The sequence below is a fragment of the Bos grunniens genome, chromosome 26 (genome assembly GCF_055505025.1).
Source record: "Bos grunniens cultivar Pamir isolate PY7600 chromosome 26, Bosgru_T2T1.0, whole genome shotgun sequence".
Classification (NCBI taxonomy): domain Eukaryota; kingdom Metazoa; phylum Chordata; class Mammalia; order Artiodactyla; family Bovidae; genus Bos; species Bos grunniens.
Window position 1 is genome coordinate 42,085,616 of NC_141190.1, and position 25,625 is coordinate 42,111,240.

The 25,625-nt window shown below is 50.5% G+C and overlaps 1 protein-coding gene across 1 annotated transcript in view; it reads left to right on the forward strand.

Annotated features, from left to right (window-relative positions):
• Positions 1 to 21,284, forward strand: part of HTRA1 (HtrA serine peptidase 1) — a 57,747-nt gene extending 36,463 nt beyond the window's left edge. Inside the window, exons 4-9 of the mRNA XM_086378017.1 lie at positions 13,078 to 13,272; positions 14,295 to 14,327; positions 15,901 to 16,015; positions 16,636 to 16,693; positions 19,058 to 19,153; positions 20,576 to 21,284. Of these exons, the coding sequence (XP_086234143.1) occupies positions 13,078 to 13,272; positions 14,295 to 14,327; positions 15,901 to 16,015; positions 16,636 to 16,693; positions 19,058 to 19,153; positions 20,576 to 20,744 (666 nt within the window). The 3' untranslated portion in view covers positions 20,745 to 21,284. The remainder of the gene's footprint in view (positions 1 to 13,077; positions 13,273 to 14,294; positions 14,328 to 15,900; positions 16,016 to 16,635; positions 16,694 to 19,057; positions 19,154 to 20,575) is intronic.
• Positions 21,285 to 25,625: the final 4,341 nt, after the last annotated feature.

Here is a 25,625-nt window from a genome sequence, read left to right on the forward strand (position 1 = left end):
ATGCAGATCAATATTTCATTAGATGACGTCAATCCAGACGCTGGATTGGAAGCCGGCATTTTTGCTCTGGGTCGGCCTTCGCCCAGGGGCTCATGGGGACGAGGCTCCTCGTTGTTCTGATTGCAGCTTCTCATGGAATGTGAAAATATTTCAGTTCCCCAAACCATCAAAAACCAGAGCCCTAGTGTGTTTTCTGGCCCCATTTCAAGAACTTAGTTGATTGTTAAGGAAATTCTTTGGCTATGTTTTTCTCTTAATATGGTAATGTTTGTTTTTTTTTTTTTCACTTTGGTGATTTCTCTTTAGGGAATTCAACCAAGACTATTATTTATGGTTCTGGCAAAGCAGTTCCCAGGTTGTTGGGACTGAATTTGTAGGTGTCCCATGGGGAACGTCCCCTTCACTGAGGGGGAGGGCATGCACTGGTTCCATTCGCTAATTTTGTTAGTGTGTGGCAGTGTGTTGGGACCCGGCGTTGGCCAGCTGTGACCTGCGGTCCAAATCCGGCCCTCCATTTGCCTTTGCAAATAAAGTTTTACTGAGACACAGCCATACCCATTTGCTTTGGTAGAGTCTACAGCTGCTCTTACTGGTCAGCAGCAGAGCTGAGTAGTTGGGATGGAGGCCACCTGGTCCATGAAGCCAACAGTTATTACTTTTTGACCTTTCACAGAAAAAAATTGCCAACTCCAGTGTGAGATGATTAACACCTTGCTCTAGAGGAGCCAAATGTGCTTGGACTGAAATATGCTCTTTAGATCCAAGTGAGGTGAAGCCCGAAGTAACACAGGGGAAAGGGCAGAGAGGCTGATCTCATTTGCTCTTGTGGGGACTGTGCTTCTTCTGAAGAAGATGCTTTGGTCTTGCTGGATTAAGCAGAGAGGCTTTAGTTTTAACCTCTTTCTCTGTAACATTGATAGAGAGGAATTTTGTGAATTCTGAATTATTATCTAGTTTTAAATCCTAATGATCTTTTAAGGTCTGATTCATTCATTGTTTCTGTTATTCTTTATTCATACATGGTGTCTATAAATATTTATTAAGCATCTATTTTGGAGACTTCCCTGGGGACTCAGACAGTAAAGAATCTGCCTACAATGCAGGATACCTGGGTTCTATTCCTGAGTTGGGAAGATCCCCTGGAGAATGGAATGGCAACCTGCTTCAGTATTCTTGTCTGGAGAATCCTACGGACAGAACAGCCTGGCGGGCTACAGTCCATAGGGTCACAAAGAATCAGCCAGGACTGAGCCACTAACATAAGCATCTATTTGACCAAATACTGTGTTGAAGATGTAAAAGCAATGGGCAGAAGCCCATGGAGCTTACTGTTTGGTGTAGAAACAGGCAGACTGGAATAAATACGGCGATTGGTTCAATGAAGAAACAGAGAAAGCAGTAGGAGGCATGGAGGCTGGGGTGCCCTCTGAAGGTATTGTCGGCTTATCTGAGCAGATAACATCCACACTGAGATGGAAGAACAGACAGAGCCAGCTGAGGGAAAGAGTCGGGGGCCTAGAGTTGGTTAGTTTTCCCTTTCTGCCCAGCCTGAGTACGTGGACCTTGGACAAGTGCAACCTTGTTTCCCAGTGAGTTTACTAGAGGCTTCCAGAACACAAGTTAACTGGTTCCTCTGCATATTGTCTATGTCTCTTCTTGGCCTTGGGGTTCCTGGTCGCACTCTGGAAAGCTCCACTTTCTTATGCAGTTTCCTGAGAGTCTAGAAGTGCAGAGGGTTCATAATGAGCTGGTTGCCTCTCGTTCATGGCAGGATGGAAGTAGTTTCCCAAAAGTGCTTTCCTAAAACCAACCATTTTCCATGGAAAGGCATAAATAAGACATTCTGGTGAGTTGAGGACTGGTTATTCTAATAATTGTGCTAATTAATGAGTCACTTTTGTTAAACAAGGCACAACAATCTGATAATGAGAACCTGTGACTCATGGTATTTCCCTCTTTGCTTTGGCTGCCAGGCAACTCATAGAAACCATTGGCCCTGTGGCTAGAATATTTTTTATGCTGCCATTTTATGTCATGAAAATGTAAGAATTAATTTATTGTAATAAGCCCTGTGTCATTGACCAACCCAAATTATTTTTTTTGTTTGTTTTTTTTTTTTTTCCAAATTATTTTTATATAGAGAAAGTTATACATCTTTGGGTTTCCCAGGTGGCACTAGAGGTAAAGAACCCACCTGTCAATGCAAGACAACACGTTCCAGTATTCTTGCCTGGAGAATCCCATGGACAGAGAAGCCTGGCGGGCTACAGTCCATAGAATCGCTGAAGTGACTTAGCATGCATACGTCTTTAAGATTTTTTTAGAATAAATAATATGAAAATGATATATCCTGGGCAACTTCCCTGCTTCTGGAGCCACACATACTCTAAGTGGTCCTGGGTAGGAGGGATCCACACTGCCTTCAATTCAGCGTAGCAGATACCAAGAAGCTGAGCACTGAACCTACCAAATAGAGTGAGACCACACCCCTTTGTGGAACTGGTGGGTATAAGTTGTCTCCTATCACCTGAGCCCCAAGCCTGCAGCCTCATTGACGACTGAAAACCAGGCTGCATCCAGAGTCAGTTACCCAAACTGAAATGCCAGGCCTTGGTAAACCCCCAGTATTGGCCTAATCCCAATTTTAGGATCCTGATGGATCTTTTAAGATCTGATTTGTTTACTCACTCATATATTCACTTTCACATCCCTTGATTTTCATAAATATTTATTGGCCAAACACCACTGTAGCAGTGTTAGCCAACTTGAAGTCACTGGATAGATGCTAAGGAGCTGGCAGATGGAAGAGGCAAGTTGCACTCAGTGAGGCAATGTTTTTCCTCCTCTTGATGCCAGAGAATATATACAGTCACTGGCCCTTGGGCTTCCGTATAAAAATGTTGACACTTTGCAGTTTAAACAGCAAGAGTAAGAGGATCTTTGAAATGCCAGCGTTTCTTGATACAGCTTAAGGGAGACTAAACATTATGGAGGTGTGTGTAAACAGTGAGGAGGACTACGTTGATTGATTTGCTTTTTCTCTCTTTTGTTTTTCCGTAACCATCCTCTGTTTCTTTCCTCTCTTTCCCTCCTTCTCCCTCACTTCTCTTATCTGTCCCACCTGAACGCCCCCCATTCCAGTCACCCCCACCTGCCACCTCGCACATCGCACCTCTTCTCCTCCCCTCCCGGTACAGCAACAATAACGTGTCAATTTGTGGAAACAGATGGTGGTAACTTGATGACACTGTCCTTCTGAGTTCTGTGTATGCTGTGATCTCAGTGCCATGTAGGAGATCCTTCCTGGCCCGGCCTCTCGACTCACCTGCTTGCTGCAGCACCCCCTCCCTTGGTTGTACCCTTGACCTTGTCATCACTGATAACCTCTGCCCTCTCTGATCTGAATCCCAAGCTTCTCATTCTTGGTCCGCCTCCTCCTCCTCTGGCACCGCTGCTTTATGGGCACAGGACCTGTGCATTCACAGAAGAGAACCCTGCTTGAGGGTTTAATGCTCTGAAAAGTGAAGTCGTTCAGTCATGTCTGACTCTTTGTGACCCCATGGACCGTAGCCTACCAGGGTCCTCTGTCCATGGGATTTTTCCAGGCAAGAATACTGGAGTGAGTTGCCATTGCCTTCTCCAATTAATGCTCTGAGGTCTCTTTTACTTTTTTTAATGATTTTATTTATTTATATATTTATTTATAGCTGTGCCGGGTCTTCGTTGCTGCGAGAGCTTTTCTCTAGTTGCGGCGAGGGGGCTACTCTCCATGGCAGGGCGTAGGCTTCTTACTGCAGTGGCTTCTCTTGTTGGAGAGCATGGGCTCTAGGGCCCGAGGACTTCAGTAGTTTTGGCTCCTGGGCTCAAGAGTTGTGACACGTGGGCTTAGTTGCTCTGTGGCATGTGAGGTCCTCCCAGATCAGGGGTTGAACCTGTGTCCCCCGCACTGGCAAGCAGATTCTTTACCACTGAGCCGCCAGGGATGCCCTCTCCATTTTGGTTTTATCTTTGAATTTGTGCTTTGTAAGTGAAGTCTGATGAGTGGAGTATATGCTGGGTGCTTGGAGCCTTCCCACTTTGCGTGTTGCCTTCCCACTTCCCCAGGACGGGTTCTTGGCTACCCTGCTCCTCTGGCTCTTGGGACCCCTGGCCTCATATGGCAGTCACAGCCACCCTCCTTCCCCCAGGGCATACAGACATGGGGTACGTATACCCTGCAGCATCCTGGGCAGCAGATAGATGACTCTTTCTGCCGGCAACAAGGCAGGGCCAAGCCCTGCCCACCCCATCCAGGTACCTGGTGCCGAAGGAAGTTGCAGAATCCTTAGGGGTAGTCTGTCCTCTGTGGGTTGGGGCAGTGGGCCCTTGGGGTGGGGAGAGGGCTGGCTCAAATTCTAAGTCCCTGCTTGGGCACAGTGCATGGGTCTGTCCAGTAGCTGGTGAGCAGAGTACTGAGTCTGAGGCTCTGGGTCTGTACTCACCCCATGAACAACTTCGTGCCCCAGGGAGCACAACACTAAACAGCAAATAAAAACATCAAGACAGATGAAGAGAGAGAGCATGTAGAAGAAAAAAAAAAGCCTTATATTTTAGTGCCTTTAATGGTAATTTTTATGTACTTTGTGAACAAGGGAGTCTACGTTTTTATTTCATCCTGAGCCCTGAAAATTATGTAGCAGAGCCCTGGTTCATCCACTGTCCCTCAGCCCCTCCTGGGCTCACTTCTCTCCTTGCCGGATCCCCATGTCTCAGGCAAGTCTTAGCTGCTGACATCCCCCTGAATTCTATGGTCTACTTTGCCGTTCCATAGGAAGCACGCAAATTCAGTGGCACCGCTCCTTGCTGTGATTGGGGTACGTGCCCTTTTCTTCCCATTGCATATTTTTTAAAGAAAATGAAAGGTTAGCATAACTGCTTCCAGAAGACCACATTGAATCACTTAGTTGAGTCTCAGCCAGTTCCTGCAACATCAGCCTTTGAAGCAAATTTCATCAGACACACAGGACCAGCCTGTGAGCCTCAGCCCCTTGGAAATGCATGTGCTGGGCAGCTGGCAGACATGGTGGCTTTTGCAGATTCAGCAACAAAAATATTTTTGTAACAGGAGCACTTTATACTCTGCAAGGAAGAGAAAGAAGTCGTTGGCTTGCGTCATGAGGTTAAAAAAAAAAGTTGCCAATTTTTCTTTTAGTTTTATTGGTTTGTTTTATGGCCCTTCCTTCCAAGCTTTGGGGAATGAGGTTGCAATGAGAGGAGTGCTCAAGGGCTTTTAGGCAAAACCCAGGGTGGCCAGAAGCTGAAATGTTGATGGATCGTTGTTTTGAGGTCTGCTCTCGATGATTACTGGCTGAGCCAGCGTCTGGAGAATTCCAGGAATCCCCTTTCCTTTTGGGCTGTGAGAGTCTGCAGGAATCATCTGACCCCTTTGGGGAGTCGTATGAGAAGAGATTTATTAAGGGCTCTGAGGCTTGTTTTGACCTCACCAATTTAACCATTGGCTGCTAAGAGGTTTTTTGGAAATCTACCAGGTCTTCTGGAAAGATCCCTAATTGTCAGAGCTGGGGTGACCCTGGACATCACCAGGCTCAACTCCCTTATTTTAGAAGTGATCAAACTGAAACCCAGAGAAGTCTGTCGAGTGACCCAAGGTCAGAGTGAGTTAATACAGATGTCCTGCTCCCTGGGAAATTGTGCTACCAGTCTATCTAGAGACCGAGGGTGGCCGTGTGTGTGTGTGTCTGTGTGTGTGTCTGTGTGTGTGTGTCTGTGTGTGTGTGTGTCTGTGTGTGTGTGTGTCTGTGTGTGTGTGTGTCTGTGTGTGTGTGTATCTGTGTGTGTGTGTCTGTGTCTGTGTCTTCACTCTGCACCACCCTTTGTGGATGCTGGGGGATAAGCCTGTGGCCAGCCATAGGCAGGGCGCTTGCTCACCACAGGCCATTTCTTCCTGCAGGAATCAGAGTCGTGATGACCCTGCAGGGGGAGGCCAGGCCACACAGAGGGCTCACGAAGCAAGTGGTGCCCCACAGACTGCCTCCACGCCCAGCCCGGGCTTGGCTGAGTGTAACTTGGGCTCCCACTGGGAGAAGCAGTGTGGCCGGGGTCCTCACCCTGAGGATGCGTGGCCTTGGCTCCCTCAGTCTCGCCTCTGTTCTGACTTGCCCTCAGCTCTCCCACAGCCCTGTTGTGTGTCATCTCTGCTCCCGCCTCCTGCTCTGTGAGAAGGTCTGGCACTGGCAGCTCTTTTCTGCTGCATCTGGGCAGTGGGCAGAGGGGACTGGTGAGAACACCTGCGATCTCAGTGAGATCACTGCCATCAGCTGTGGGACCGTTGGTCCCCTGGTGTGTAGGCTGGGTACGATGCCTGTCCCATCTGCCTGTTGACTTAAATAACAGTCACGACCTAGAAGCTGAGACTTACGTTTTATTGGGTGGGAACTTTTAGGACTTCAGTCCAGGGAGACAGCATCTCAAGTGATCCTGGGGGAACTGCTTGGAGGAGAGGGGAAGAGCCAGATTATATGGAAGTTTTGCAACAAAAGGCAGGTAGTCTTACTTATCAAACCAGCCAATCCTAAAGGAAATCAACCCTGAGTATCATTGGAAGGACTGATGCCCCCCCTTCCCCAGCACCTAACTCAGGTGCATCCTGAGGGGCTAAGGCAGCCTTGGGGGCCATGATCACCCCAGCCCCCACGAAAGGATGGTTGAGGGTAACCTTGTGACCAGATGGTGGCTGATGACCCCCAGGGAAGAATGGGATGTGCTGGGCCCTTCTGGACTCTCAGCCCTTCTGAAGAGACACACAAGGGAGCAAAGAGCCTATTACTTCCAGTTAGTGTTGTCACAACCTTGAGTATCAGCAGAAGAGCTGACTCATTGGAAAAGACCTGATGCTGGGAAAGATTGAGGGCAGGAGGAGAAGGGAGCAGCAGAGGATGAGATGGTTAGATAACATCACTGACTCAATGGATGTGAATTTCCAGGAGATGGTGGAGGACAGAGGAGCCTGGTAGTCCATGAGGTCACAAAGGGTCTGGCACAACTTAGCAACTAAACAGCAAAGTCTTCACATCAAAAGATTATTGTTAATAAAAGCAAACCAGATATCCCAAGTTAGGGAATTTAGTGTTTTTTTATGTATGGGATGAAGCAAGAATCTGGGCTCACTGAAATCATTCCTTTCTTATGCATCTCTGCCATCCTGGGTGTTTCCTGTGTGTTTTTTTTTTGTTTTGTTTTCACATCATGAGCTGCCTTGGGGTTCACCATAGGGAGTGGCTGCAGTCTGATGGCTGGTATCCTTCTCCTTCCTGAGTGCCCTTAGGGCTCTCTAGCTCACATTAGAGGGCTGCAACCGCTGATGACTGTGGCATCCTTGTCTACTGATATGGCAGGAAGTACTTCATTTCTCATGCCCTCAGGACAAAGCATGAGGCAGGTAGGGCATGCGGACAAGGGGGAGGTTTGTCTACAAGCCACTTGTATCTCACGCTGACAGTCCTGGCAATTTGTGATCATTGCTTTCCTTTGAAATAATGCTTTCCATTCCTTCTCCTCTTCCTCCCTCCACTCCCCACAAATCCGCCTGAAGCAATATATACTTGCAGCCCTCTTCAGACTTGTATTAGGATCACCACTATAAAAGGAACCATTTTTTCCCTAAGCTTCAGTGGACACTGATGGTGACCCACCGCGAAGCCCTCCTCCGTCTTGCTGGCACAGCCCTGAGTCTGTTTTCGGTCCACTCCTGACACCCCCGCCCCAGCACCTAACTCAGGCAAATCCTGAGGGGCTAAGGCAGCCATGGGGGCCATGACCACCCCAGCCCCCTCCAAAGTATGGTTGAGGGTAACCTTGACCGCCAGGGAAGAATGGAATGTGCTGGGCCCTTTTAGACACTCAGCCCTTCTGAAGAGACACACAAGGGAGCAAAGAGCCTATTACTTCCAGTTTGTGTTGCCACATCTTCATGTCCTGCCTGGAATGATGGTGGCCCTCTTGTGGCCGTGAGAAAGGCTGCCGTTGATGAGCTGGAAGGAAGGAAGGAGCTGCTTCTCGCCCTTGCCCTTGAGCCATGGAAGTGATCAGTCCTCGCACCGCTCTGCCCTCGAGCAGGTGGATGTTTATTTTATTTGCATTGGTTTTTCTCTTACTTGCGGCTGGAAAAAAAAAAAAAAAACCTAGTTAATTCACTCAAATCATTTTTTAGTGTTGATCTATATTTAGCCCTTAGGGAAGATTCTCTGCTGAGTGGCCCTAGGGGAGGGAGATGGATTTTAGCTCTTTTTATTGCTGTGTGTCCTGATGATTTGTGTGTCTACCCACCCGTCAGACAGTAAGCCTGGTGGGCACGGGTGGATTTCACTTATCTTTTGTGATCCCTGTGCCAGGCCTGGCCCTTGGTGAATACTTGTTGAGAAGGTTCTCTTTCAGTGTAGGCATTATTTCATGGGAGGGGTACTGCCAGGCCTGCTGGTTGTGGGTCCTTCGTTTGTTGTCATCTAAACGAATGGTAAGAGCCTTCTTTAATCATTCTATGTATGTGTTAGCAGTAAAACATGCCTCCATGCTTTAGCAGTAAATCTATCACACCATTTGTATCCTGCTTACGGCTTATCATTAGTGACTTAACACGGACATGGCGCGTCTGGAGTCCACATGCAAGATTCTGACACCCTCGTCTGGGCTGTTTCTCCGTCGACCTGGGTGGCATGGCCAATGACCCGGGGGATCCGTGTTCCCTTCCAGCCCCTCTTGCTGACTCTGCTGACTCTGACTCTCATTTAGCACCAGTGAGTCACTTACAGGCTGAGGGCCACGTGCCTTTCAACTTAGACTTCCTGCCTCTCCCACTGGCCTCCCAGCCTCCTCCCTCTCATCAGCAAAAGCATGACCTTGAGAACGGGCAGTATGATGGACTCACGTTGGGATGCCCTTCGTGCTGGAGGGGTTGGGATAACATGAGGCTCTCCTGGTGAGGTTCAAGGGTTCTTGCTTGGCTCTGGTCCGGAGCCTCAGGGTTGAGCTTTCGCCACTACGAGCTCTCCACTCCTGCTTTGCTCCGTGCCTGACTGCATTTCACCTTCCCCTGCAATGGCTGGAGAACCTGAAGACGAGGAACAGGAGCTGTGCGTCTGCCCATTCTTCCTCCTTCCCCTCTGCTCCTGCCTGCCTGCCAAGTGGAGGATGAATGTCCGTGCCTGTGCTTCATAGGCATGCTGCGAGGCTCTGGTGAGGTGATGAGATGTGGGCAGCAGCTGTCAGGAGCCAGGCTGGCATCTCCAAGATGGCCTGTGGCCGGGTCGCTGCAGAGCGAGGCTCAGACAGAGTGTCTGCCGCCAGGAGCCTGGAGACAGCTTTGATGTGGGCGGCGTGGGAACCAGCCTATGGACTGCAGTGCAGGGTTAAACTGGGAATTGGGAGGGGGTTGAGGGTGGGCCCCAGGGTTTTCCTATCCCCAGGTCAAGGCTGAGGCATGTCTTGGCGTTTCCCGCTGTATCTGCATTGCATCTTCCCCAGGTTCCCCGGTGGAGTGTGTGTCTAGACAGCTATGGAATAAAATGCTCAATTACCAAGTAGGAATTTGGCCAGTGGAGGTATCGCTGCACCGAGCAGACAGGCCCAAGATGAGGAGAGAGACTGAGAACGAGCCCCTCTTGTACCTAAAACAGGCTGGAGAGCCTGGCGCTTGCAGGACCAGCCGGCACCTGCGGAGAGCAGAAGCCAAATGGCCCATGAGAGGCATTTTGACCTCCTGAAGGGCTGTAAATCTGGCCTGGCCCACATCTCCAGCCCCTGTCACTCCCTTGCAAAGATTTCTTCCTACAATTAGAATTCAGATTAACACTGACAAGGAGTGAAGCTCTAAGAGCTGGGAAGCCTGTTCTCTCATTTAGCCAGGCTGCTTGCGAGCTGTGAGGAGTCAATTCGGCTCTGAGCCTCAGTTTCCACATCTGTAAAATGGGGAAAAATATGCACTAACTGCCAAGGCAGTTGTGAAAAAGGGCTTTGTCACCTGAGGGGTAAAAGATCATTCCTTCCACATCAGTCCAAGCTTCATAGTCTAAGAATCCCCCTTAAGATATGTCCACTTGCTTATTTCTGTCTTATGAGTGTCCCTTAGAATCTAGGAGATGTTTCTGTGAATAAAAGTTAAGCAAGGTGACACCCAGTGCTGCCTTTCGTGCAGGTTTGGCCCAGTGACCGCGTGTGAGCTGAATTTCTTCCCTTTGTGTTGAAGTGAGGAGTGGTCCCTGGGGAGACTCTGGGCTTGTATCACTGGTGTCCACTGGTCCCAGCCTGTGTGGTCACTCCAGTGAGTGACTTTACTGCACTGGAGCCCAGCTGGTACATGGGGTCCTCTGGGCCCCGTTCCTGGCTGCAGGCCTGCTCCTCTGCAGGGAGCGCAGCTGACCTGAGCCGTACGTGAGCCCTCGATCCTCTCCTTCCTCCCAGGGGGCTCTCTCCTCCATCCATACGGCTTCTGCTCCCCACAGCGCTGCCTGCTTTCCTTGGCCCCTGGCTCTGAGCTCAGACTTAGAGACAGGAGTTCCAGGGAGCACTGTCTTCAGGCCCCTCTTCCTTCGAAACCCACTGTGATGTGGCCCCCTGGGTCTGGCCCCCTTTCCTAGGGGTGGAGGTGCAGGGACAGCGTTGGAAGATGAGTGGATGCTAATTAAGACTCCACGGTGAGTCCTCCCGTGCAACTTTCTGATGTGGTTCCCGGCTTGCTGCTGCACTGATGTGGTCTGGGCCCACCTTCTGGGTTTGAACTTGACTTCTCGCCTTGAAATTGGTGAAAAGCAACTGGAGAACCCAGCCCAGGAGCCATGACCACCATGTTCAGCCCTCCAGCCCAGCTTTGAAGGCTGTCCCTGGGTCCTGAAGGAGTGGTAGTGTCACCCGGCAGGCCTCCCCCAGGGTGGCCGAGTGCTCATCACCGGCTCTGACTCCTGTCCGCTCACCCCCTGTGGCTGTTGGATGAAGTCATCCCTGGCAGAGGCAGCTGGGACGGGCCCAGGGTAAACAGGCCCTGCTGAGCTCATTGGCGCACTTCTAGATGAGCTCGGGAGTGGGGGCTTGCAGGCCTGCCCCACTCCAGAGCAGGACCATGCACTTCAGCCTCGGGGGACCACAAGGGCAGTGTCACTGTCAGGGCAGACCTGTGCCCCCAGCCTCCTGCTGGGTGCGGAAGGGGGACCGTGAGGGCTGGGAGACATGGCCTACTCTGTGGGAGTTTACTTGGTGGGGTTTCCCCCACTGAGTCTGCGCAGACCCTGACGTTAATCACAGTAACACAGCTGATGCTTCCATGCCCCACTTACATGAGGTACCATTCACAGAGCTGTTCAGATCCCAAGGCACTGAATTCTCACATCAAATCGATGAGATCAGTGAACTGCATCATTCCCGTTTTCCAGGTCAGAACACTGAGGACCAGAATGGTTGTAAGGTCCGGCCACCATCTAATCAGGCCACTTGGTCTGAGCTCTGGACTGTGGTGCTCTTCTAGGCCTCTTAGTATCTGTGATCTGAGGGACATCATTTTTCACGTGTCTGTGTGTGTGTTAGTTGCCTAGTCGTGTCTCTTTGCGACTCCATGGACTGCAGCCTTCTAGGCTCCTCTGTCCATGGGATTCTCCAGGCAAGAATACCAGAGTGAGTTGCCATTCCCTTCTCCAGGGGATCTTCCCAACCCAGGGATTGAACCCAGGTCCCCTGCACTGCAGGCAGATTCTTTACCATCTGAACCGTGCAAGGGAAGCCCTTGAGTTTTCTGATCCAACGTGTTCCTGACCAGCATCTTGCTTATTTGGGGTCAGAGGGGGTCTTTGTGGCTCAGTACCTTTGTAGTGGATGAGAGTCTGGGTTCAGTGTTGTAGTTTTAAGCCCCTGGCCTATCTCAAGTCACCCAGTTGCTTGGAACCTCAGTTTCTTCATCTGTTAAATGGGCCCGGTGACCTCCCCATCCTATCAGCTGGTTTCTGCTCCGTCCCTGGCAGAGGCGATGCTGAAATAACCACTGGTTTCCACCCACCTCACCCTCCCAGCCTCCTCTCCTCTTTGCTTCGTTTTCGAGGCGGACAAACATGAGGACTCTTACATTACAATTAGCATGAGGCCTGGGCCAGGTCTTTGCTTTCTGGGCTGGTCTGCGTTGCTTGGAGCAGCTGCTCATTTTGACTCAGGAAGCAAATGCTAGAGGGACTCAGAGGTTTGCCTGGCTCTGGGGAGGAAGGAAGGAGAGCTTAGAGCTCTCCAGGACGGAAGCCCCGCGCTCCTCAGCCCTTGTGACTCGAGCTGGTTTTGTTTTGTCGCGTTTTGGTTTGAAGAGTAGTTTGGGGCTCCTGACTCTACTGGCCTTCACAGGTCATTGGGGATCAAGCAGGCTTTGTTGGATTAATCAGCCCGCCTAGGGGCGGGGGGAGCAGAGATGGTGGTGGAGGACTTTACCAGGAGAGGAGAGAGCCCACCTCTTGGGTCTTGGTGTCCAGTGGCCCTGGATGCCTTGCTGTCCCCAACCCCACCTCTGCCCATCACCAGGATTAGCACAGAGATGCCCCGGACTAAGTCAGGGCAGCTCCAATCCCTCAGAGCTCCTGATTCTTCAAGACCTAGGAGAGACGTGCCTACAACAAGAGGGGGCTGATCCACTCTTCCTCTCCCCTGGGGCTGTGGGCTCTAGATCCTTCCTTGGGACTTCACTCTCTACCACGCCTGCGGTCGGGCTTGCCCCAATCCTATACTCGTCCCACTCTGTCTCTTGGCCTCAAGGTTTCAGAGCAAATCTGTGCTGACAGGTTCAAGATGTGCTGAGACCCTGAGCTGGCTGGCCTCCAGTATCCATCCCACGTTTTTTCTGGCGTGCGGCGGCAGCTTGCACTTGACCTGCCCTGATTATCTTGGGTGGGAGGGACGTTAGTCCTCAGCTGGGAAGGGAGGTCACGCCTGACCTCGGTTTCCTGTACGGCCCGGTGAATACGAGCGGCCCCCAGTGCCTGGCATTCTGTGACATCCGTGCGTTTACCCGTTTTGTTCACTTAACCCAACGCAGCAACGCCAACTTTGTGTTTCCAGGGAAAGCTGCCCGTGCTACTGCTTGGCCGCTCCTCGGAGCTGCGGCCGGGAGAGTTCGTGGTCGCCATTGGAAGCCCGTTTTCCCTTCAAAACACGGTCACCACGGGGATCGTCAGCACCACCCAGCGTGGTGGCAAAGAACTGGGGCTCCGGAACTCGGACATGGACTACATCCAGACAGACGCCATCATCAACGTGAGCCTGTGTGCCGCAGGGTTGGGCTGCAGTTGGGAAGCTGGGCTGGGGTCAGGAACCGGGCTGGACTCAGGATCCTCATGGTGCTTCCAATGGGGTCCTTTTGAACCCCTAAAGCAGACAAGGCAGAAGGGCTGGTCCTCAGCCTGTTGGCAGTCTCCAGGGACTCCTGTGACGGGCACTTGAGATTTGCCCAAGTCTGCAGCCCGGAGGAGTTCTCCATCCCCTCGCTGCCCTGCCCCAGGGTCAGCCACCCCTGGGTCGAGCTGCCTGTGCAACCTTGTGGAAGGAGGGATGCTCAGCTATGCACAGGCTCTGCAGCCCCCAGAGGTGTTTCCGCTGTCTTTGGGGCGCACAGTCTGAGCACCAGGCCAGCCCATTCGATGTCCAGTGAGGTCAGGGATTGTCCCACACAGTCTCATCAGTGGAATCTTAATTTTAAGTCACATTTTTCCACTTTAGCTATTTCCCTTTAGGACTGACGTTTCTCAAAAAGCATTTTCCCCTCCATCTGTCTAATAAATAAGAAACACAGCGTGTTTTGTGCACTCGCTGCCTCTAGTAGGCTTTATTGCCAAACCTTCTTGTGATTTGCATGAAGTAATGGAAATAGAGCAAATGGTGTGGATTTTCAGGCCCAGCAGCAAAGTAGGGGTCACATAGACGTGGAGGGGGTTGGCACAGATTTGAAAGACCGCGACACTGAGCAAGTGGGTAGCCAACTTATTGTTGAGAGAGGGAAGATGTGTTAGGTGTTCTGGGAATTTGTTGTTGACCTCTGGGCTTTGGAGAAAAAAAAAAAAAAAATATATATATATATATATCAATATATAAATACCCCATTTATGGTACTTAACACTCTCTGAAAACTGTTAAGGTCCTTTGTTTTGCCAGCAAAATATTAGGTAGACAGGAAGAAATCTCAGGAAAGAATTTGCACTCAGGGGCCTGCCAGGCAGGGAGGTAGATTGGAACATGTAATGATATAAACTCATAACCTTTTAATTTTTGCTTATTTTCAGTATGGAAACTCCGGAGGCCCATTAGTAAACCTGGTAAGGCTTTCAAAAAATGTATCTACGTGTCTTTTTTTTCCCCCCTTTTGATTTCTTTTCAGATATGAACTTGCCAAAGCATATTATCAAATCCTTTCAAATTGAAATCTGTGACTGTACTGTACCTTGCAAATGTCTCTTCTTATCTTTTCTGGAAAGAGTAAGGCATGCTGGTGTTTGGATTGGAAATACTATGCCAGCGGACATGCTTGTGTCTCCACGTTACAAGTAAAGGCATTGGAATTCAGGTTTGATCCAGGACCAGTTAAAGGAGCCAGTCTTTATTTTGAAGGTGTCAGCAGTTCTGGCTTGCCCCCCAGCTGCCTAAGGAGCTGGCTTGGCTCATCCACAGGCTTTGTCTTGGCCAGAACCCTCCCTTAAGACCTGGCTTGGAATGAGGAGTTACCCCACTCACAAAGATGTCACCGAAGTTTGTGTTTTATTTAAACATGAAAAGGGAAGCCTTTGAATCAGATTGTCAGAGCCAGGATGCAGCTCAGGGTCCCCTATCCCAGCCCTCATTTACAGGTGATGAAACCTAAGCCGTCTTGTTTAGCAAAGCCCAGGAGGGCAGTGCCTCCTGGACGGTCTCTCAGAGTTGGGGACTGAATTCCCAGTGCTACGGGAAGTGTGCAAGGAGTGACTTACCCACTCCTGGCAGTTTTCCCCCTAAGCCCAAGTTGGACAACCTTTAAGATTAGTGTTCAAAATAATGGGTGGATGGCACGAGGCAAGCCTATTATTCCAGGATGGTTTCCTATGGTGTGGTGTTCGCTAAACTGTGAATTTATCTTGAATAGAAACACACACACTGGCTTCCTCCACGGTTTAAAGCTGGTTTTCAACAAGCAGAGGAAATGAGATTTGATTGTGAGGTTCCGCCTCTCCCAGATCCCCGAGGCTGCTCGGAGATGAGGGTTTGTTTTCCTGGTGGTGAAGTCTGTCCGCCCTGAGCGCTGGATGGTTCCTCCCTGATGTCAGCAGAGGAATCTTGAGACTCCTGGAAACGGGAGAAGCAGGAAGGTGTGGATAGCCACCTAAAGGTCTCTGAGGTCTTTTTTTGTTTGTTTTTTACCTTTTATTTTATCTTGGAGTAGAGCTGATTAACAATGCTGTGATAGTTTCAGGTGGACAGCAGAGGGACTCAGCCAAGCATACACATGTATCTGTTCTCCCCCAAAGTCCCCTCCCATCCCAGCTGCCACAGAACACCGAGCAGAGTTCCCTGTGCTATATATTAGTAGGACTCTGGGGCTTTGGGACATGTATTCCCTGCCCAGGGAGCAATTGTACCTTTTGAAACTTGCTGACGCTGTGCTTTCATTGTGTTGGTCACTCAGTCCTGAGTCCAGTGGGTACCGATTCTTTCGTTGCTCAGCTTAGCTTAATGCTGTGCACGTCAGGCCTCTCACTCTTGGACGCAGAAGCCCCATCCGTCCGGCTCCTCCTACCCCAGTCATATCTCTGAGGAAGCTCCAAGACTCCTTCCGTGCAAATTCTCCACTCTCTCTCGGTGGGTATCTTGGGGTGAATCTTCCTGGATTCAGCAAGCTATTTGCCTTTTGCTTTTCAGGATGGTGAAGTGATTGGAATTAACACACTGAAAGTGACAGCTGGAATCTCCTTTGCAATTCCATCTGATAAGATTAAAAAGTTCCTAACGGAATCCCATGATCGACAAGCCAAAGGTAAAGCAAACGCCCCCGGCAGCCCACCAGAGATTTTAGGCCTGGGGCTTGGCTACCCCTCAGAAACTGGAGGGCAGGGAAAATGACCCCCTGAAGCTCAGCCACACCTTTCCTATCAAGAAGGGAAAGGAATGCATGTCATTAGGTCATCGATGTTGGACTGTTTTTTTGGCCTATGATCATGCGTGTTTCATATGGTTCAATCTATTATGTACCAGGCATGATCCTGGGTGATTTCTGTACATCATTTCACTGTATTATTCATTATGTCATTCAGTCCCTTTGCCTGATCAGGTGGGACTTAGTCCCATTTTACTGATGAGAAAACTGAGATTCAAGGAGCTCATTCAGTCCACAAATGTTTAGTGACTCTTCTGCTCAATGTCAGGCTGGGGGTTTGAAGCTCAACAGGGTCCCTGTCAGGTGTGCTGTTTACCTTCTACCTGGGGGAGAGAGGAGGCAGGTAGGGTCCCAATCAGGATTTGAACCACAAGCTGAGAGCATCCCTGTATGGCCCTGACTACACAACAAACTGGGGGGATGGAACCCTACTGCTCCTGGTGTCCCCGGCACAGCCGCCAACTGGGCTGACCTTCTGCTTCCTCCTGTGGTCCCACCAGGCAAAGCCATCACCAAGAAGAAGTATATCGGCATCCGAATGATGTCACTCACACCCAGGTCGGTAACGGGACGTCTGTGTCTGTCTGTGTCTTAAATTCACTTACTTCTTTAAGTTCAAATATTTATTTGTTTAAAATTCAACTATTTAATTTACGTGGCTGTTCCAGGTCTCAGTTGTGGCACGTGGGATCTTTGAGTTGTGACACGTGAACTCTTAGTTACCACGTGTGGGGTCTAGTTCCCTGAGCAGGGATTGAACCCAGGGCCCCCTGCACTGGGACCTCTGAGTCTTAGCCCCGGACCACCAGGGATGTCCCTGTGTCTTAAATTTAAAACAGACTAACTTCAGAGGACTCTCACGGGCACCCTGAAAAGAGAAACCTTATTCTGCCTCGAGACAGCTCAGTGTCTGATTTAAGTACATTAGGAAAGAGAGGAGGGGCCATTAACTTTGGCCTCACATGGGCTTCCCTGGTGGCTCAGATGGTAAAGTGTCTGCCTGCAATGCGCGAGACCCGGGTTCCATCCCTGGGTCGGGAAGATCCCCTGGAGGAGGAAATGGCAACCCACTCCAGTACTCTTGCCTGGAAAATTTCCAAGGACTGAGGAGCCTGGTAGGTTACAGTCCATGGGGGTCACAAAGGGTCGGACATGACTGAGCGGCTTCACTTTGTTTCGTGTTGTTTTATCCTTCATGTTTGTTTCTGGGATTCTGAGCAGATCCTTCCTTCTGAAAGATTCTGCTTTTCTTTGAAAGAAAGAAAAGAAAGTGAACTGAACTCCGGGTCTCCCGCATTGCAAGCAGACACTTTACCGGCTGAGCCAGCAGGGAAGCCCACGCTTTTCTTTGAAGGCAGGCCTGATGAGCCCAGGTGTTGGTCATCGCCCCCCGCCCCCCACCGCCCCCCTCTCCACGCCTTCCTCTCCCCACCTGGTCTGTTGAAACCCACATTCCAGGAGTGCCCTAAGCCCCTCCCTCAGCGCCCCAGAGCGCCCTGCCTTTCCTTAACTCTGCCGCCTGTGGGCTGGGGCTCCTGGAATGCCAGGCAGGGCGGCATGACTGATGGGCTTGTTTTCCCCGAGCTGGTGAAAGTTGCGGTATGTGGCTGCCAGACGCATGACATACTGGTGTTTGAACCTTGATGAAAAAACCTGGTGTGATTGTAGGCATCTTGGTACCTAAGGGCCTGGTTGAAACTCTTAGAAGTTAAGTCGGCAAAGAGCAGAACCTGTTGATATAAATACTAATATCTTAATTACTGTAATTAACGGGCAATTAATTAATTGTGAACACACAACTATTAGTTTAGACACGTGTGATAAATGGTGGTGCCTTTCTTAGCTGGCTTGCCAAGACTGAAATGTGCATCAGGTCTTGTCTTGGAACTCTGAGAGATGGAAGCCTGGGGGATGTAGGGAAGGGAAGGGAAGGAATGTGGGCCTGGGGGTCCAGCTTCCTGGGTTCCTGTCCCAGCTCTACTGTTTCCTGGCTTGTGACCTTGGGATGGCTTGAGCCCTGAGTGCCTCAATTTTCTCCTCTCTGGGATCAGGATAACCGGGCAGGCTTGCTGGTGTGTGGTGAGCACTGAGTCAAAGCTGGGGTACGTGGGTGATGGCAGTGGTCACTAGCCACGGGGAGCCCACCCATCCTTTTTCGCGTGCTTGCTCAGTGCCGGGCACGGGACCAGGCACTAGATCTAGATAAGATCATGGTCCTCCTAACAACCTCATGGCACTGTGCCTGTTTAACAGGTGAGAAAAGCCAGGCACAGAGAGGTTAAGCAACTGCCCAAGATCACACAGTCAGGAAGGGGCAGGGCTGCGGTTCCAAAGCAGGCCGACCATTACACTGTCCTGACTTCTTAAGTGGTGGTTGTTGTGTGTCCAACTCTTTGTGACCCCATGAACTGCAACATACCAGGCTCTTAAGTGGTAGCTACTCTCAATTAATTAATAAAAATGATAATGCTAAAACGTTTCTCTTGCTGTCATCCAGGAAATCTTTGACTCTAGGAAATAAGCAATTTGCAGCAGAATCAAAATCCCTGGACCCCTCCAGGGATTTTGGACCACTTCCCTTGACCACTGCCACTTTGGACCACTGGACCGCTTCCCTGCTGTTCCAGTGGCTACGACTCTGCACTCCCAGTGTAAGGGGCCCAGGTTCGATTCCTGGTCGGGGAACTGGATCTCACATGGTGCAACAAAATATCCTGCATGCCACAATGAAGAGCTGGCTCAGCCAAATAAATAAATAAGGAAACATTAAAAAATAATAATAAAAAGGAAACTTCAACAGTAAAAAAAAAAACCTGATTTTTTTACATTGGAATTTGACATTAGAATCAGGGATGGAAGAGAAGCCCTGTGGGAGCCCCGTTGTTCTTAATGGTTAATCCAGGTGTTCTTTCTCCCAAGCAGCAAAGCCAAAGAGTTGAAGGATCGCCACCGAGACTTCCCCGATGTGCTTTCAGGAGCGTATATCATTGAAGTAATTCCTGATACCCCTGCAGAAGCGTGAGTTAGAATCCCTCTCCATTTTCCTGATAATCGTGTGTTTCCTGGAGGTAGGGGGCAGGGAACTGTTCTTTTCGTCTCCCCTCAGGTGACTGTAAGGACCCTTGACAGAATGGTCCAACATCTGTGTCCATCCTGCCGGTCAGGGCTTCCGACCTGGCTCAGCTCAGGGCTCGTCGGCAGAAGGAGGCTTCCTGGCTAGACGTCCTCTTCAGGAGGGAATCAGATGGACTTGTTAGGAGTCTCCGGGACAAACCTGGCTAGATGGGGAAAGACGGTTGAAGGAGCAGTGTCTCTGAGACCTCAGGCAGTGATCCTGGCCTAGGCTGCTAGAGGCATCTCTTCCTGAGGGCTTCTCTAATTATGCCTGTTACCAGTCAGGCCTTACTTATCAACACCTCTAGAAAAATAGCACAGGGAGCATCAAAGTAACAGGGAAAGAAGTTGCTCAACCCACAGTCAGGTTTATTACCCGTGAAAGTGTTAGTCGCTCGGTTGAGTCAGACTCTTTGCAGTCCCATAGCCTATGTGGACATAATATCCACGGAGACGCGCTAGACCAGGGAGTGGCCAGCAGACTGTTCGCAGAAGCCAAATCTGGTCTGCTGCCTGCTTTGGGGTTAAGATTAGATTTTGCATTTTTATTTTATTTTTTGTTTTAAAATGCATTTATTTTTTATTGAAGGATAATTACTTTACAGAAAGATTTTGCATTTTTAAATGGTTGAAATAATTTAATTAAGAACAGTTATTTTAGGACACTTAAAAATGATACGAAATTCAAATTTTAGTGTTACGTAAATGAAATCTTACTGGGGCACGGCCATGCCCAGCAGATTATATATTGTTTGTGGTGGCTTTTGGACTCCCACGGAAGAGTTGGGTTGTTGTGATGGGGACCATCTGGACTGCAAAGACTAAAATATTTCCTCTCTGGCCATTTACCAGAAAACTTTGCTGACCCCTGTCCTAGGTCACTAAGGTGCATAACAGCTTATTTGATGCTGTCACACACAAGAGTTAAGGTTACAGCAGCAATAAGGCAAAGCGGTGCCTCACAGTGGAACCATACCTGTGGGCACCGTAGAGCTGTAATACCCATGACAAGCAAGCTGGCCACCGCGGTCGCTGGCGTGTCCTCACTTCCTTTGGAGTCAGTCTGTGATAAGATCATACAAATGCCCGCACACATTTCTACAGTGGACATGATTGCTGATGTGGCCCAAAAACCTCAAAAGGCAATAATGCAACCCATGGGTGGTTTAAGCCATTCTCACAAAAGTTAACTACCATCCCACCCTGTTTGCTCTGGGCTCTCGGGTCCTAAACTGTGCCTCTGTAGAGGTGAAGTTGCTCACCTTTCCTGGCGGCTGCACCAGGAGACGTGGAAACATTGCAATCATATTTCCCTTTGTGTTGCAGTGGGGGGCTCAAGGAAAACGATGTCATCATCAGCATCAATGGTCAGTCGGTGGTCTCCGCCAACGACGTCAGCGACGTCATTAAGAAGGAAAGCACCCTGAATATGGTTGTCCGCCGGGGCAACGAAGACATTATGATCACCGTGATTCCCGAAGAAATTGACCCATAGGCAGAGGCATGAGCTGGACTCCATGTTTCCCTCAGAGAACTCTCCAGTGGACGATGCTCGGTGACTCTCGGGCTGGTGGCACCGGATGCCCAAGACTTGACTGCCATGTTGCTTGTTCTGCAGAAACACTGGCCAGCAGAACCCTTCTTGATAGTTCGCAGGCAAAAGCCAATGTAAAACATTGTAGACCCGCAGGCAGAAGCTCCCCCTTCTGTATCCTATGTACGCAGTGTGCTTTTTCTTGCCAGCTTGGACCGTCCCTTCTCGGACAGTCAGCATTTGTCTTCCCCTTTAACTGAGTCACCATCTTAGTCCAGCTAAGGCTGTTGCTCTAACGCATAGATAAGAGGAAGGTCCCATGGGAGCCAGGATGGTACTGGGCGTGTTTATGCTTTCTTCCGAGTCAGCACCCAGAGGAGGGAGATGCCGAGACAACGAGAGGGTGAGCGCTGGCTTCCGGAATGGCCACAGTTGCCTCTTTTAGGAATCTCTTCAGAACTGGGAGCACAGTGACTTGAGTTATTAAAATACTTGTTCATACTTTGCGTCCTGGCGTCCTTCTTTCCCGGGAACAGCTGGTTACAGTCTCTTTGAATCGATTATCATGTCAACAGCCTGCTCTTTAAACCATGTTGTCTGTGAGGGTTGAGCTCGAGGTCTCACCAGTTATTTCAGAGTCAGCCTGGGGGTTCACGCGTGCTGGGAACACTGTGCCCCATCACCCCGGATTCCTGAAAGAGGCTTGAAGTCAGTTGCCCTTGCATCTGGGGCTTTTCAAACTAAAAAGAGGCTGTCAACCCCACATATCATGCAATCAGTCATCAAAGAGTCCCTGGGCCTCTAGTCTGTGCCAGGCGAGGCATAGGCTGAGGAAGAGGGGTGAGCACAGAGCGGAACCCCAGAGCTTCCGCTGAGAGACCAGGTCTCTTTCTGAAAGGGAGATGGTTCAGGAGACCAGGATGTGACCTGAGAGCAGTCCTGAGTCTTTAGAAAGTACAGGCTGAAGCTGATTTCAGCTGTCATGGGCTCTGAAATAGAACCTTAAATCTTGGGGGGGTTTGGAGCAGGGCTCCCCTGACACGTCCTAGAACAGACACAGCCTCAAGCAGCTGTGGACCCCTTTATCTCCAGGGGTTTGGGGAGATAAGCTTCCAGGAGTTTGGAGAGAAAGCTTCCAGGAGTTTGGGAAGCTGGACCCAGGAAAACTTGAGCTTGGGAATTTCCACAGACCTGAGTGCCTGCACACATCACAGAGGGGGTTGTTTACAACCAGAGCAGAGGGTGAAGGCTTTCTAAGGGTCAGTCATCAGGAGTGGCTACTTGAACAGGATGGAGGTTCAGTTTTGTAGATTGAGAGCTTTAACTGTCCCTCGACCGCTAGACCTCGACGATCCATTCGTAACAGAGAGGCTAGGGCAGGTCAAAGGCCCAAGTGAAGTGGAGGTGTAGCAGAACCAAGCCCTCATTGGTACAGTGCTTGGCAGCTGGGCCGCTGGTGTTCTGTGGGACACGGAGCGTCCCTCCGCTCCCTGCTTAGATGACCTTGTAGAGTCAGGGAGGAGCCAGCAAACGCTCTCCCTGCTGGCGTGGGTTTTGCGTTCCCTCCCTCCTCATTAAAGGTGGTGACTCAGAGAATGGCCTTCAGCTCCAGGGGCTCAGACTCAGATGTTCTGCCTCTTGGTCTGCTCCTCTGGTGGTCCCCAGGGCCGAGGGGCTGCCCCAGGTGGGGAGGATGTGCAGGGTGGCATGTGGGTGGCATGTGGTCAGAGGCAGCCCGGCCACAGCCCATCTGTCTTCGGCCTGTCATCCACTCAGGAGATCACAGATGGTTCCTCTGGAAGGAACTGGCCTGGCGGCTGGCGGGCCTGGATCCTCCATAAACACTCAGCAACATCTCCCGAAGGGCCACAGGGCTCTGGGTGGGGTCTGAGTTTTGTCTGCCCATGTGGAAGCCTACAAGGCTGCAGAAAGGACAGCGTGGCATGCTGTGGGCACATGCTGTGTTTGGTTACAAGCCTCCACCAGCCTCTGGGACCCTCTGTCCTCTGTGGATTACATATCCTTGCACTCCATACTCATCCTTTTAGATTTCACCAGATTCCTTAAAATAGATACTTATTCCTCTTGCTTTGGGCTGTGATGGAGGTCTTTGCAACATGAATTAGCCTTGAAACCTGGGAGGCAGAGCTTAGTTGAAAGAGCATGGTTTTTGGAGTTAGACAGACTTGGGTTTACTCTACTGTCTAGATCTTAGTGGCTGTGTGACTTTTGAATAGTTACTTAACCTCTCTGTGCCTGTTTCCCAGATGGGAATAGCAATAGTACTGACTTCTTATGGCTGTTGTGGGGATTAAATGAACTAATACACAGCACAAGGTAATCACTCAGTAAATGCTAGCAACATATATGTGAAGTGTCTTTGAGCCCTCTGTAAAATGGGGAACAATAACAATGTCCCTCTTGCACTGGAGTTGTGAGGGTTAACCATGATAGCACGTGCCACTAGATCAGTACAGCTGCTATTGTTTTGTTATTAGCCTGCCAGCCTGATGCTGGGAAAGAATGAGGGCAGGAGGAGAAGAAGGTGACAGAGGGTGAGATGGCTGGATGGCATCACCGACTCAATGAACTTGAGTTTGAGCAAACTCTGGAAGATAGTGAAAGACAGGGAAGCCTGGCGTGCTGCAGTCCCTGGGGTCACAAAGAGCTGGACACGACTGAGCAACTGAACGATGTTAACAAGCCTGCCATTGTTCTGGGGTTTAATGACACTCACAGTAGCTGACATCTGTTGGGTGCTTGCTGCGTGACAGACGCCATGCTGAGCATCATCCATTTATTAGCTAATAGTTGTCCTCAGTTCAGCCCTGAGGTGAACACTGCATTTATCCCCTCTGACAAGTGAAGAAATGGCTGTTCAGAAATTAGGCCTTTTGCTTAAGACACGGAGCTCATAAGGGGGAGCTCTGATATAAGCCCAGGGGGTCTGAGCTCATGGCTTTTGTATGGTGCCATCTGGTCCATCTTTGTTTTCTTAGGACCAAGCCTTCTGGTCCCTCTGTCTCTATCTAGCTTAAATCTATCTCCACTTCTAGAAGGTGGTCATGGGGACCTGCGGGCTCAGCCCCTCTGCTGGGTTTCTGTCTCCTCCTTGCCCGTTTGCGCCCATCAACAACCACTTCTCTGTCTCCTGCAAAGCTCCCTCTGCCCATCCACCACCTCCCAATCTCAGCCCTCCAGGCTCCAGCCCTCTGCTTCCAGCTTTTGCAAAACCCTAAGCCACCAATCACAGGGCACATTTGCATTGCTGGCCAATCCCCACCCGGCCCTGCGGGAAGCTTCGAGACAGAGGCCCTGAGTGCAGAGCTCTCTTTGCTGCACTTTCTAGGCCCAGCTGAGTGGCGGTCGTGCCAGCAGCTCTGGACAGGAACCTGCTCTTTTCTGGCTTGATGTCTCCATCTGAAAATTGGAAGAGTGCCCCATGTCTGGTGGGTGTGGTGAAAGGCAGAATGTTTTTACAAGAACTTGCGTGCTGCTCGCCTCCACCCGGTCAACTCTTCAGACAGGCCCGAGCCTCAGAGATAGTGCTTTGATTGGCAGGCAAGGGCACTGGGCCCATTTTAGGTAAGTGCCACTGAAGGCAGGGCCAGTCTTGCTGAGGTTGTGCGGAAGGCTTGTGTCTGGGCGGGTGGACAGGGCAGGTTCCAGATGATGGTAAAAGCTGCCTTCCCCTTTGAAGGTGGTTATAAGCGAGGTCGGGGCCCTGGTGGCTCAGCCTGTAAGGAATCTACCTGCAATGCAGGACACCCAGGTTGGATCCCTTGGTCGGGGAGATCTCCTAGAGAAGGAAATGGCTACCCACTCCAGTACTCTTGCCTGGGAAATCCCATGGACAGAGGAGCTTGGCGGGCTATCCATGGGGTCGCAAAGAGTCGGACACGACTGAGCATCGAACACTGTCACTTTCATAAGTATGGTCAGGGATGTGATGGCACCAGGCTGGCAAGTAGGTTTTTCCTGTGTCCTGGTAACACCCGTCAGTTGTGGGACTGCCTGGAGCGTCAGGCTGAGTGGTTGTAAGACTTGGCGCAAAGGCATTTTCAAGAAGAAATGCAGGACTTCCCCGGTGGTCCAGTGGTTAAGAATTGGCCTGCCAATGCAGGGGGCTCGGGTTTGATCCCTGGTCTGGGAAGATTCCACCTGCCGGGCAACTCAGCCCGTGCACCCCAACTACTGAAGCTCGTGTGACTACCGTGCTCTGCAACAAGAGAAGCCTGCCGCAAAGAGAAGCCCGTGCGTGTGAATGGAGAGCAGCTGCACCGTGCTATAACTAGAGAAAGCCTGAGGGCAGCAACAAAGACCCAGCACAGCCAGACATAAAGAAATCCATAAATATTTTTTTTTTTAAATGAAGAGGAACTGCTGTCTGGGCCACACTTGCAGCCACTCTGATGATGCCACTGACAGCTGGGCTGTGGCGGGCAGTCTGATCTCAATGCTGCCCTCTGGGCCACGTGGCCCTGCCCTCCTGGGTCAGCCCCTCCTGACCCCATGCCTGCCTGCCTGGCAGCTGCGACTCACCTGCTCCACAGGGCCTCCTGCAGCTCTCCCAGGGCCACCACCACAGGCCACTGCCCAGCTCTCCTGCTGGGAGTGAAAGATTGTTGTTGAATCACGCAAAGACGCCGGGATTCTTGGCCCCCGGAGGAGAAGAATTCCATCTGGAGCCAGAGACAAGGCTTGATCGCTCAGAGCTTTTGTTTAATAAAGTTTTATTAAAGTATAAAGGAGATAGAGAAAGCTTCTGACATAGGCATCAGAAGGGGGCAGAAAGAGTAACCCCCCCCCGCCCCCCCCTAGTCTTCAGCTGGATGTTATACA